Source organism: Limanda limanda, chromosome 16, assembly GCF_963576545.1.
Source record: "Limanda limanda chromosome 16, fLimLim1.1, whole genome shotgun sequence".
Classification (NCBI taxonomy): domain Eukaryota; kingdom Metazoa; phylum Chordata; class Actinopteri; order Pleuronectiformes; family Pleuronectidae; genus Limanda; species Limanda limanda.
In genome coordinates, this window is record NC_083651.1 from 1,819,402 (window position 1) to 1,833,575 (window position 14,174).

The window sequence follows — 14,174 nt, forward strand, 5'->3', positions numbered from 1 at the left end:
TATCATCGAGTTGTAGTCTGATTTGAATCGTGAGGAGCTTAGAGATTCCCATCCCCCCCCCAGCTATCAATCCATCTACATGTGAATGCAGATAAATTAAACAGCTGATAGACGATGCATTGGATTCCTCCTTTTTTCCTCTACACATGGACGGTTTACCTGCAGGAATCCAAAGCCTGCTCAAACTAGAAAAGCAAACCAAAATGCTTCTAGCCCCAAAATCTTTCCCACATATTCTATATATTCACATGGATAAAAACTGATAGTTGCATGTTCGGACATCGTAGCTGGAGCTGTGTTCTGCAGCTGAAGCTTCACCGATCATCTCTTCTCTCAGTGAGGACGTTATCTCCTGCACTGGCCGGTGTATCTGACAGTTCACTCAGCTTCTGATCACAGCCTCTTTACCTCCGATGGCCGAGTGCTGCCCCTCCACTTCACCAACGGCCCTGAAAGATTCCAGTGTCGCTTCTCTGCCGAGTTTGTGTGTCCCCATCTCCGCGGCCCCGGGGAATGTGACAGTGGGGGAAGGGAGGGTGTCATGTTGGGCTCTCGAGGATGGATTACGTCACCCTGAGCCCAAAGCCCAGAGGGAATGCTGAGCTGTCAAATGCTGAACGTTGCTTCACAGGGACGAGGTGGTGCTCACTCAGGGAGACACCGGACCAGGCTGCATGATGGACATTCAAGACACTAGCTTCACCCGAGAAGACATGAGGCTACAATGGATCATTTCTGTTTAAAAATCTCAACTAGAACATTAAATGGCATCAATATAAAGAAGTGGCATTGTGTTTTTCCGCCTGTGTCATTCCGAGGAAATGAGCTTCCTGCTGTCCGATGCCCTTTCCTAAAGAGGAGTCGTCCATCGCTGCTGTCGGACGCTGTGTCACATTCTGTCGTGTGGAAAAGCTTCTCCAAGCTTTCACTGTGGATCCTGCCAGGGAGGGAGGGAGGGAGGGAAGAGAGGGAGGGACCAGATAGAAGAGGGAGGGAGATGAGTCGCAGGGAAAAGGGGCAATGAGTTCAGTGTGTGTTGAGTGTGTGTGTGTGTGTGTGTGTCTGTGTGCACCCTGTCAGTAGTGAGCTCAGAAAAAGGGCTTCATGCTGTTGTCATAGCTACACAGTGAGTGACTTCAATTGGAAACTTGTGTTTGTTGTAATCTGCTCTCGTCTCTGTAGAGTAGTTTGTTTTCACCGCTAACAGGAAAGCAGCATTTCAGCACTTGCAGATAACTCACTGCGAGAATGAAAGTAGCCTCACGGCTCCGCCACGTTTTTATAATGAGCTGAACGCTTCTGACACTTGTCATGTGACATAATAGATATGATTTACATTGTTGGTTCACAGCAGCACTGTGTGGATCGCTCTTTGCTTCAGTGCTGCTCCCCCGACAGGAGTACAGTCCTCAGCAGACACCTGCCTCCGTTGTGCATCAATTGTGTGTTCACATGTCGATCAATCCCCCCCCCCCCCCCCCCACACAGGTACATCTGTGGGAAACACTACACACACAGTTCATGTGCGAGAGGAGAGTGCAGTTGTCAGGTCTGTCTGCTGAAGGTGGTAAAAACTTAATGGATGTTTTGACGGTTTCTGGCGCTGTGGGACTTCTCCCAGTGCAGCAGAGTGTGTGTCCCACTGTGACATCACACTGTCAGTGTGTTAGTGTGATGTCAGAGGGAGACTCTGAGGACTCTCTGGTTCTCCGTAGCCAATTCTCCTTATTTTATCCGCAGGTCATGTCTGAAAACGGCTGTTATGAGTCCGTGTCAGGACAATTAGACTATGGTGGCATCCATCATCTTTAGGTTGAAGGATAATGATGAAAATCCGAAATGTCCTCCAAACGAAGCACATACAGGCCACCTTCACACTTTTTATTTCAGAGTTCGCATGTGATTGTTCTTGATGATCTGATGATGATCCTCTCATCACTCAGATCATAAATCTGATTCTGTTCCACAAGTTTCATGTAAATGAGTTTCCCTGCGATCCAGAGTCGTAACTCACCTGAAGACTCCATTCAGGTTTCACTGCATAATATCTGCTCAATTTTATATATTAAGTTATATATATATATATATAATTATTCAGTTGCATATATTAACTGATATATATTTGGTTTATTTGTTTTCATGCGAGCTCCCATGGCAACAAAAACAAATCTCAAAACACCTACTGCTTTTTCTTTTGGATTATTATTTGCTGTGATTGCAGAGGTTGTCACACTCGTACAGGGAGTTATCACCATATTATCAGTGTTTAGTCATATGTTAATATTTGAGTTTGTGAAACCACCTCTGATTGTTGTAGTGGAACGAGGTGAGAGAACAGCGCTATCGTCACAAGGTGGATTATTTGTATTGAACTATCTGTGTCTCTTATTTATTCTCCCAGGTCAATCAAGGCGTTCCAGGAGGTGCTGTACATCGACCCCGGCTTCTCCAGAGCTAAAGAGATCCATCTGAGGCTGGGACTCATGTTTAAAGTCAACACAGACTATGAGTCCAGCTTAAAGGTAAAACTTTATGGTTCCTAATACTGTGATCGTGATTAAATATGTATTTTCTTTATTTGGGCTTAAGGAGCTGAACTGGACACAGTTCATATAAAATGGATTCCACCACATCGTACTCTTTTAGAAACACTTTTATTCCGGTTGTAAAGAATGATGATAACGTCTCTGTTCATCCATCAACGTGTGGTCGTCTAGTGAATTATCGCCACACTAACGCAGGAGAGTCATTTTACGTTCCTTCAGTTCTGTATTGTTCTGATGTGTCGTCAGAAAGAGTTTAGCTCCTTCATCCTCGGAGCATCAGAGGCTGGTGTCCCATCTGTCCCGTCTCTGTCCTGTCTCTCTGAGTCAAACCCTGTCTTCCCTCTCTGACACCTGTGAGCCTCACACATCCATGGAGGAATGCAGATCTTTCTGACTACAGCCTGTGGATCATTGTTCTGAGAGTCCTGGTTCCCTTTGGGGACAGACTGCTATCTGATCCTGGGCTTTGTCCTGCTGCAGACGCTGTGTCACAGGGTTTGTTCTGCTGGTGGTAACACAGTGAGCTCATTATGGAGCGATTTTATTTTACATTTAAACTTGCATACATTGTTGTGAATGCTTGTATTCTTGTTAATTCTGTATTTATATATTAAAAGCTAGATCTGACACAGTCTGAAATTGATTAGACAATAGAGCATATATGAGATGTTCAAAGTTCATAGTGTCCATCTGCGTTAAGGCAATTATTTCTATTAATTTTTACGCAAAATAATAGTTTGTTCTCTTAATTCAAGTTGTATATATTTGGAAGTTAGTTGTATGGGTGGATATTGGTTTATGAATGTGTGAGAAGATGAGCTGGATATAATCTGTGCCTGCTCATTATGGAGGGTTTTTATTTTACATTTAAACACGCCTACATTGTTGTGAATGCTTGTATTTTTGTTAATTCTGTATTTATATATTAAAAGCTGGATCTGACAGTCTGAAAAGTGAATAATTTACGTTATATACAGATAATATTAAGAGCCTGACAGATGCATATCGATAAGACAATAGAGCACATAAAAGCTTTTCATCGTTAATGGTGTACATCTGCATTTAAGCAATTATTTCTATTAATTTTACGCAAAATAATTGTTTGTTCTCTTAATTCAAGTTCTATATATTTGGAAGTTAGTTGTTTGGGTGGATATTGGTTTATGAATGTGTGAGAAGGTGATCTGGATAAGATCTGTGCCTGCTGATGATTGAGGTGATTCAGTTTTGAGCTGAAGTCGACTGCACGTGCTGCACGTCCTCACTCTGTCTTGGATATGCCCCTCCCTCTTTGCCCTGGCTCATTGCCTACACACACACACACACACACCAACACACACACCAACACACACACACACACCAACACACACACTCGACTGCCCCAGTTATCTACAGGGAGGGGTAGGTGCACGTTCACAGGAGCAGAGATTAAATAAAGGTAGAAGAGAGAAATGAGAGAGGGAAACAGAAAGGAACAAACAGGAAATTGTTGGAAAATGCTGCAGGAGGAATAAGAGATGTGGAAACATTTGTTATGTATCTTGTATTTTATTGTCTTGTAATCACTTGCTTCCTGGTTTGATCCCACAAAGTGTGTCAAAGTGCCCTTGAGCAACATTTGAACCTATAACTGCTCCTGATTCTGCATTATGAGTGTGTATGAATATGACATGGATTACAAATCGCTTTGACATCTTAAAACACTGGATGTATCTGCAGTGCATATCCATTTATGAAGGCTGAGGCGTGAAGTGATGCTCACTATGGATTCTAAAAATAAACTGTAACCTAATTAGGAATCTGCCGCCAACAATTGAGCATTTAACTGCATCTAACTTGTATTTCACCTGTGGGACTGTAAACCCAATACTCACAATAACATAATCCAACGATTGGCTGCGAATTCAGCCAATGAGAGGAGGAGAAATCCGATTAGAGCGTTCATATTCATGCAGTGTGTATTTGTAAGGTGATAAGCCGACTGTCTGTCTGTGTAGCTTTGAGCCGAGGAGGTGAGAGAGGGAACCAAGGTGGGGGGGTGGTGGTGGGGGGTGTCTGAGCCTGAGCCTGTTCCAGCTTTGAGGTATAGTGTGTCATCTCTCCTCTGCAGCCGTCTGCTGAATAGTAATCAGTGACACCAGGATAGAAGAGGGAGAGAGAGAGAGAGTAAGAAAGAGGGAGAGAGAGAGGGAGGAGGTGGAATGCCAAGCTGACAATCCTGCTGCATTATCTGCAGGCTGCTAGAGCAAGTGTGAAAGAAGGAAGGGAAGGGAAGGATAGAGGAGCCGGAGGGAGAGAGAGACCTGCAGGAGGATGCAGCTCCAGCAGGAGTGTGATCTGCCAGCGCTATAGGTAACGCTACTCTGTGTGTGTCTGTGTGTGTGTGTGTGTGTCTGTGACAATCTGCCAGTTTGGTATTGTGTTGCTCATAGCACTGCTTAGGAGGGAGTTTATTCTAAGAAGGGTCCCGTGTGTGTGTGTGTTTGTGTGTGTGACTCTCCCACCGGGTGGAGCTGAGAAACCTCCAGCTGCTCGGATCTTGATTTCTATCTGAATCCGTGTGTAGCTGCCTCTGCCCTACATTGCAGTTATCTGGTGTTTGCCTTTAAGGAGACAGCGTTTTCCCTCCTTGAAGAAAAGAAGAGGATCCACTGCAGTTGCCTGGTGGCGTCCGGCTCCGGCACAGTGTGTTCCCTCACTGTGCTGCTGTAGCTCTCACGTGGGCAGCTCCTGGTTTCAGAAGGTCCCGGACGTTTTACTGACCCACATAAAAAGCAGTAGTGGAGACTTTTCAAAAACCAGAGTCGGGTCGTGGTGCAGATTCCCAGCTGGGAGCCCTGGAGCCACTTATGAGTGCACGAGTGCTCCTTTAACACATTTACAGGATCCGACACCTTGAGTCTAACTGTTCTCACTCTGCTCAGGCAGCCTCCATGTGCTGATGTGTGATGTGCACGACAGCACGCCGGGGTTTAATGAAGCAGAAGGTCAAACAAGGGTTGCTTCGCTTGCACATGAGGGAAGTGGAGCTGTGTGCAGCCCTGGGGGGGGCGGGGAGAAACCCTAGAGAGTGGTCTGTGCAGCTGTGAGACGTCTTCATGTTCTCGTCTTCTGTATCGTTGGAGGTCTTGATGGAGTTGGTTCCGTGCCACGCCCTGGATCACAAGTTCCTCACCCACCGGGCCCAGGCTGGAGTCCATGTGCTGGGACAGGACGCTGGAGATAGAACCAGATCTCAGCCTTTGTCCTCTGGTTGGACAGCAGGACGGTGGGGACGGAGCAGTTGGAGTGAGACTCTATCTATGGATCTATGGTTCAACCCCCCCGCCCACCCCCCCTCTCTCTCTCTCAGCTATCAATGCATCTCTCGAGTTACGGTCACCAGGGTTCACTCATGGCGTGTTGCAGATCTGTCTGGGTTTGTTTTTCTTTTAGTAAAAAGCAGGTTTCTGCAGATTCAGTTTGCTTAGAAGCATCAAGACTTACCAGTTATTAATTACTTTATCGCCTGAGACCTGTCATCATGCAGAGGAACTAAATATATTCATCCAATAATTCACTGTTTGTATTATTAACCTGATGATCTCCGTTTCTCATGAAGTTCTTCTCCTCTTCTCCGCAGCATTTTCAGCTGGCTTTGATCGACTCCAACCTCTGCACTTTGTCCAAAGCTGAAAGTGAGTAGTGCTGCTGCATTGACCAGAGGGGGGGCACCCAACACAACACAACACAACACAACACAACACAACACAACACAACCCAGATATAGAACAGGCACAGGAATATTTATACAGAGTAATTTTTCCTCTCTGCTGCCATTTCCCTGCTGACTCTGCCCAAGACTGGGGTTGCCTAGGAGACAGCAGGAGAGAGAGAGAGAGAGAGAGAGAGAGAGAGAGAGAGAGAGAGAGAGAGAGAGAGAGAGAGAGAGAGAGAGAGAGAGAGAGAGAGAGAGAGAGAGAGAGAGAGAGAGAGAGAGAGAGAGAGAGAGAGAGAGAGAGAGAGAGAGAGAGAGAGAGAGAGAGAGAGAGAGAGAGAGAGAGAGAGAGAGAGAGAGAGAGAGAGAGAGAGAGAGAGAGAGAGAGAGAGAGAGAGAGAGAGAGAGAGAGAGAGAGAGAGAGAGAGAGAGAGAGAGAGAGAGAGAGAGAGAGAGAGAGAGAGAGAGAGAGAGAGAGAGAGAGAGAGAGAGAGAGAGAGAGAGAGAGAGAGAGAGAGAGAGAGAGAGAGAGAGAGAGAACATACTCACTGTACCCCCCCCATCTGTCTTCCATACTGTTTGCAGTCTGCCCATCTGAATGAATCTGTAATATCAACCTAATTATTCTCTCTTCTGCTTCTGTCTCCACAGTTCAGTTCCACATCGCTCATTTGTATGAGATCCAGGTAAGAAGTTATCATTTCTGCAGTTATCATTCCTGCACTTATCATTTCTGCAGTTATCATTTCTACAGTTATCATTTCTGCAGTTATCTTTTCTGCAGTTATCATTTCTACAGTTATCATTTCTGCAGTTATCATTTCTGCAGTTATCTTTTCTGCAGTTATCATTTCTGCACTTATCATTTCTGCAGTTATCATTTCTGCAGTTCTCATTTCTGCCTAAATGTTTAGATTAGTCTAATGGAACTGTTTGTTTGTTTTTTAACTTATTTTTTATTTAGTTTTCAACAAAACAATATGCATTTTCAGACAGTTACTTCCTTTGTCCATTTTTCAACTGTATACAATATTGTTATACATGGTATTCAAGTACAGTGTAGAATGCATAGAAAGAACAACAAACATCAAACAGTGCTCACTCCAAGAGAAAGAGGAATAAGAATAAGAATAAATGGTTGATTACATACATAATTTATTAAATTAAAAGAGGAATGAAAAAAGAAGTAAAATAAAACCAGGGATAAAGAAATAGTAATTGTCCACTCCAGAATGTAGTATGTGCTATATATGCTTTTCAGAGAGCATGGTGTATGATGTTTGTGAATCAGGAGAATTGACAGATAATTAATGTAACTGTTTGACCTTAAAGCAGCTTCAGGATCAGTTTGACTTCCTGTTCTCTCACTGTATCACTGAGGTTCTGCATGTGAGAGAGCAAGTGTTCTCTGGACGTTTCAGCAACAATAAAGTGCTGATGCTGCGGTTTCTTTGATAGCATCTGTTATTCAATTCATTAATGACAAACCGTACAGTACAGTTCATACCTCGGCCAAACCCAACAGGCCTTCAGAAACCACTTCTTCTTTTTTTTTTAACTTATTTTTTATTTAGTTGTCAACAAAACAATATGCATGTCCAGACAATTACTTTCTTTGTCCATTTTTCAATTGTATACAATATTGTTATTCATGGTATTCAAGTACAGCGTGCAATGCATAGAAGAAACAACAAACATCAAACAGTGCTCACTCCAAGAGAAAAAGAGGGGGGATAAGAATAAGAATAGATGATTGATTGCATACATAATATATTAAATTAAACGAGGAAAGAAAAAAGCAAAACAAGTAAATGAAAACAAAACCAGGGATCAGAAACCACTTCTAACGTCACCACATCCACATATCTGTTCAGATCTAAATTATAATGAGTTCTCTCTCGGCCCGACCAAGTTTCCTGGATCTTTTGTTCAGTAGTTTTTGTGTAATCCTGCTGACAAACAAACAAACAAACACGGTTAAAAGGAAGAACTACTTGTTGTCGCTGTGGTTTGTGTGTCTGCGTTTTCCTGATATTAAAACAACATATTGTAAAGTGACGTTGAGTAAAGTCGTCGTTTCACTCTGAACTGTCGTCTGAAGATAAAACGACTTGGGAGGATTTCCTCTTCTTCATCGTCTCTAAAGCCGAGTGTGTTTCAACAAATCAAGAGTCACACACATGATCAGTTGTGTTACTGTTGTCTGCCTCGGCTTCATGACAATCATTAGTCGTAGCAGGAAGGAACCACTCTGTCATTTATACGTCCCAAGTGTCAGCGCGTAACCCGAGGTGTCTTTATTGTGTGTAGACAGGAAGTCCAATGCCAGACTGTGTGTGTCTGTCTGTGTGTGGGATGGGGGTGGTGAGAGGACTGGAGCTGATAAGAGATCATTGACAGGGTGTGTTGTGTGTGACCGGTGTGTGTTAGTGGGTTATGTGTGACCAGTGTGCGTTAGTGGGTTATGTGTTACCAGTGTGTGTTAGTGGGTTATGTGTTACCAGTGTGCGTTTGCGGGTTATGTGTTACCAGTATGTGTTAGTGGGTCATGTGGGACCAGTGTGTGTTAGTGGGTTATGTGTGACCAGTGTGTGGGTTATGTGTGACCAGTTTGTGTTAGTGGGTTATGTGTGACCAGTGGGTTGTGTGACTAGTGTGAGTAAGTGGGTTATGTGTGACCAGTGTGTGTTAGTGGGTTATGTGTTACCAGTGTGTGTTAGTGGGTTATGTGTTACCAGTGTGTGGGTTATGTGTGACCAGTGTGTGTTAGTGGGTTATGTGTTACCAGTGTGTGTTAGTGGGTTATGTGTGACCAGTGTGTGGGTTATGTGTGACCAGTGTGTGGGTTATGTGTGACCAGTGTGTGTTAGTGGGTTATGTGTTACCAGTGTGTGTTAGTGGGTTATGTGTTACCAGTTTGTGTTAGTGGGTTATGTGTGACCAGTGTGTGTTAGTGGGTTATGTGTTACCAGTGTGCGTTAGTGGGTTATGTGTAACCAGTGTGTGTTAGTGGGTTATGTGTTACCAGTGTGTGTTAGTGGGTTATGTGTGACCAGTGTGTGTTAGAGGGTTATGTGTGACCAGTGTGTGTTAGAGGGTTATGTGTGACCAGTGTGGGTTGTGTTACCAGTGTGCGTTAGTGAGTTATGTGTTACCAGTGTGTGTTAGTGAGTTATGTGTTACCAGTGTGCGTTAGTGAGTTATGTGTGACCAGTGTGTGTTAGAGGGTTATGTGTGACCAGTGTGTGTTAGTGGGTTATGTGTGACCAGTGTGTGTTAGTGGGTTATGTGTGACCAGTGTGTGTTAGTGGGTTATGTGTGACCAGTGTGTGTTAGTGGGTTATGTGTTACCAGTGTGTGTTAGTGGGTTATGTGTGACCAGTGTGTGTTAGTGGGTTATGTGTGACCAGTGTGTGGGTTATGTGTGACCAGTGTGTGTTAGTGGGTTATGTGTGACCAGTGTGTGGGTTATGTGTGACCAGTGTGTGGGTTGTGTGTGACCAGTGTGTGTTAGTGGGTTATGTGTGACCAGTGTGTGTTAGTGGGTTATGTGTGACCAGTGTGTGTTAGTGGGTTATGTGTGACCAGTGTGTGTTAGTGGGTTATGTGTGACCAGTGTGTGGGTTATGTGTGACCAGTGTGTGGGTTGTGTGTGACCAGTGTGTGTTAGTGGGTTATGTGTGACCAGTGTGTGTTAGTGGGTTATGTGTGACCAGTGTGCGTTAGTGGGTTATGTGTGACCAGTGTGTGTTAGTGGGTTATGTGTGACCAGTGTGTGGGTTATGTGTGACTAGTGTGACTAGTGTGAGTAAGTGGGTTATGTGTGACCAGTGTGTGGGTTATGTGTGACCAGTGTGTGGGTTGTGTGTGACCAGTGTGTGTTAGTGGGTTATGTGTGACCAGTGTGTGTTAGTGGGTTATGTGTGACCAGTGTGAGTTGTGTTACCAGTGTGCGTTAGTGAGTTATGTGTTACCAGTGTGCGTTAGTGAGTTATGTGTGACCAGTGTGTGTTAGTGGGTTATGTGTGACCAGTGTGAGTTGTGTTACCAGTGTGCGTTAGTGAGTTATGTGTTACCAGTGTGTGTTAGTGGGTTATGTGTGACTAGTGTGAGTAAGTGGGTTATGTGTTACCAGTGTGTGTTAGTGGGTTATGTGTGACTAGTGTGCGTTAGTGGGTTATGTGTGACTAGTGTGAGTAAGTGGGTTATGTGTGACCAGTGTGTGGGTTATGTGTGACCAGTGTGTGTTAGTGGGTTATGTGTGACCAGTGTGTGTTAGTGGGTTATGTGTGACCAGTGTGTGGGTTATGTGTGACCAGTGTGTGGGTTGTGTGTGACCAGTGTGTGTTAGTGGGTTATGTGTGACCAGTGTGTGTTAGTGGGTTATGTGTGACTAGTGTGAGTAAGTGGGTTATGTGTGACCAGTGTGTGGGTTATGTGTGACCAGTGTGTGGGTTGTGTGTGACCAGTGTGTGTTAGTGGGTTATGTGTGACCAGTGTGTGTTAGTGGGTTATGTGTGACTAGTGTGAGTAAGTGGGTTATGTGTGACCAGTGTGTGGGTTGTGTGTGACCAGTGTGTGTTATTGGGTTATGTGTGACCAGTGTGCGTTAGTGGGTTATGTGTTACCAGTGTGCGTTAGTGGGTTATGTGTGACTAGTGTGTGTTAGTGGGTTGTGTGTGACCAGGGTGCGTTAGTGGGTTATGTGTAACCAGGTTGCGTTATGTGTAACCATTGTGGGTTATGTGTGACTAGTGTGGGTTATGTGTGACCAGTGTGCGTTAGTGGGTTATGTGTGACCAGTGTGTGTTAGTGGGTTATGTGTTATCAATGTTCGTTAGTGGGTTATGTGTTACCAGTGTGTGTTATTTGTTACCAGTGTGCGTGCAGTGTAGAAGTGTAACCCAGGATGTTTAGTGTTACTACACATCACAGATGTCTCATTAACACCTTACTTGTGTTAATTTAGTCGACGGAAACGATGACAATTTCTACAAAGTTAATTCAGTTATTTTAAAACACAGACAGACAGAAATGTGATGAACGTTAACACATTTTCTCCAGACTCAAGCAAAGTGAGCACTCCTCCTCACACACACACACTCCTAACACACACACTCCTCACACACACACTCCTCACACACAGGCTAGCAGCAGACGCTAGCAGCAGATGCTAACTCGTGGAGTTACTGCAGCGCGACAGGTGTGTCGAGAAATCCCCGAGTGAGAGGATTGAAATGAGGCGTTTTATTGTAAGATTCACCTCATTTGAAACCAAGTAATTTTATCTGGCTTACTGCCCAAGTCTGCACACAGACACACACACACGCTCACAAGGACACACACACACACACACACTCACAAGGACACACACCTCTCCACGTACTATTTACAGACTGCAGGTCAATGAGGTCGCCAAGTTAAAACAAACAGTGGCCTCACCTTAGACCAGGCGGCTCAGGTTTCCCCAAAACACAAAGCGTGTGCTGCGGTGGACACACACACACACACACACACACACACACAACTACAGACACACACACACACACACACACACACAACTACACATGCACCCACAGATAGAGGAGTGAAGCAGAAACACTTAAAGCTGCCAGACGTGTTGAGTCTGGCCTGTCCTCTTCCACGCTGACCCTCCCCCGTGTGTGTGTCTGTGTGTGTGTGTGTGTCTGGCTGGTCATTACGAGTGTGAGGAGGTCTTTAGACTCTTTGTGTCTGTCCAGTTAGACTCATAAAACACACTGGACCGTCCTGTCTGGCTCAAACCACCTCTCCGTCTCTCCCTCCTTCTCTCCGGTTTTCCGTCTCTCAGAAGAAACACCGAGCGGCGAAGGAAGCGTATGAGAGTCTGCTGCAGACGGAGAACCTTCCTGCGCAGGTGAAGGCGACAACACTGCAACAACTGGGTGAGTCACTCCTGCTCCGTGTATTCATTTAGTACTTTGTGTTGCAATCAGATGAACAAACTACTTTCCTGCTGCCTGTGGTTGTGTTTGCATCGGGCTCTGAACTTTATTCAGTGGAATTCATTCTCAGGTCACAAAAATCAGTGTCTAGCAACTTTCTACCTGTTTTCCCCTGTGTGAGTCTGAGAGTCTGAGTGTGTGTCTGTGTGTGTGTCTGTTAGTGTGTGTGTTGCAAGCAGAAGCGCATTGTGTTCCTCTCGTTCCCTTCCCCCACTCGGGGCTGGTGCAGGCACGTGCACACAAATTGAAAATGATGTGGCGTGGGTGTAATGTGAGGATCAGAGTTTATTAATCAGAGACACACAAACATTGTGATGTCGCTCTGGATCGGAGGGAATTTAAAAGTTAGAATTTTGTTGTTGCAAATATGAGGCAATGTGGAGATGATGGCCTGACATGTGCTGGTTTGTAACAATAAGAACCTCATCTGACTATGGACAGGTTCAGCCCTTCAGATCTGTAATATCTATAACTAATATCTATAGTTCTGAGGCTGAAGATTAGTAAGATCTGCTCATCTGTTCGTTTTTAGATAATTAAGAATAGAGCTGCAACAAATATTCAATGAAAAGAATTGACAAATGTACATCTTTAATAATCTATTCATAGACAAACGTGCTGGTTCTGGCTTTTAAAGTGTTTAAATTTGAGGCTTTTGTCTGTTGGTCAAATGAAATCACAGGTTTTAATAATCTTTGCTGATTGAAACTTAAGAGAACATTGTCTTCTACTTTCTGACAGAACTGATGATATAAGCGATAATAATTATTAGTCTAATCTAGAAATGCAATTGCTTCAATAACTGGACAATTGACTCCGCATAAAGTTTCAAGAAGAAGCTGAGAAATGTTTATTGGATAGTCATGACAATTCAGATTAACCGCTTTTATAATCTAGTTTTTAGAAAATAGAATCTGACACTCATAGAATCGAACTGGATGTTTGAGCAGCTCAGTAGAAGTTAGACGTTGTAGATCCAGTTGTGTGTCTGCAACGTGAAGCAGTGGTGAAAGTTGTGTAGCAGGTTCCTGGAGTTTGTTGTCTCTGTAATGATATTATTGTCTTGTAAAATGTGTTACGAAAGGTCGATTATATTAATATTAACTTTGTCTGTCTTTAGTTTCACACTCTGGGTGAATCTTAGGAATCAGACATGTTTCTGGAGGGAGAGGGAGAGGGAGAGGGAGAGAGAGAGGGAGAGGGAGAGAGAGAGAGAGAGAGAGAGAGATTTCCATTTTCTAGCTCTCCGCAGTGCAGACCCCCCCCACCCACTCAGCCAGTTGTAAAACCATTCCCAGTCTGACTCGCTGGGGTTGTCATGGTGACCTGGGGAGTTTGTCACAGGTGTACAGGATGGTGCGGTGGTCGCCTGTGATTTGTTGTAAATTGCGTGTGTGTTAGTGTGTGTGTGAACCCCCCCCCCTCTCTTTGTCTGCCTCTCCCTCTTCATCAGACGCTCTGAGGGGAAACACCATTTGTTTTCTTTGACTCTCGTCCATTTGCACACGAGTCAGACGTCTTCTCCTCTGATTGGAGGATTCAGGTCTCCTCTGTGTCTGTTTGACCTGGATCACCCCCCCTTCCCCCTCCCCCCCCCCCCACGCGGCTGTGTTGTGACTGCAGCAGCTGTTTGAGATCCAGATGTGTGTCTCTGCTCCTCCTCCAGGCTGGATGCATCACACGGTGGAGGCGCTCGGGGACAAAGGCTCCAAGGACAGCTATGCTATCCAGTGTCTGCAGAAGTCTCTAGAAGCCGACCCCAACTCGGGCCAGTCCTGGTACTTCCTCGGCAGGTAAGAGGAACAACCGTGTGTTTTGTGTGTTTTACACCAACCGGACACTTGTGTGAGTCCCCGGTTCGACTGTTTGTTTAACTGAGAGCCAGCTGCCATCTTGGCTCCATGAGGGTTTAGTTGCTTGGATGAACTCGGAGGTGATAAAAGCTCG

General features: G+C 44.7%; 1 protein-coding gene across 1 annotated transcript in view; it reads left to right on the forward strand.

The window, feature by feature from the left end:
- kdm6a (lysine (K)-specific demethylase 6A) overlaps window positions 1–14,174 on the forward strand; it is a 40,119-nt gene that overhangs the window by 9,122 nt on the left and 16,823 nt on the right. Inside the window, exons 6-10 of the mRNA XM_061088296.1 lie at window positions 2,402–2,522; window positions 6,169–6,223; window positions 6,895–6,929; window positions 12,074–12,167; window positions 13,894–14,020. Coding sequence (XP_060944279.1) covers window positions 2,402–2,522; window positions 6,169–6,223; window positions 6,895–6,929; window positions 12,074–12,167; window positions 13,894–14,020 — 432 coding nt within the window. The remainder of the gene's footprint in view (window positions 1–2,401; window positions 2,523–6,168; window positions 6,224–6,894; window positions 6,930–12,073; window positions 12,168–13,893; window positions 14,021–14,174) is intronic.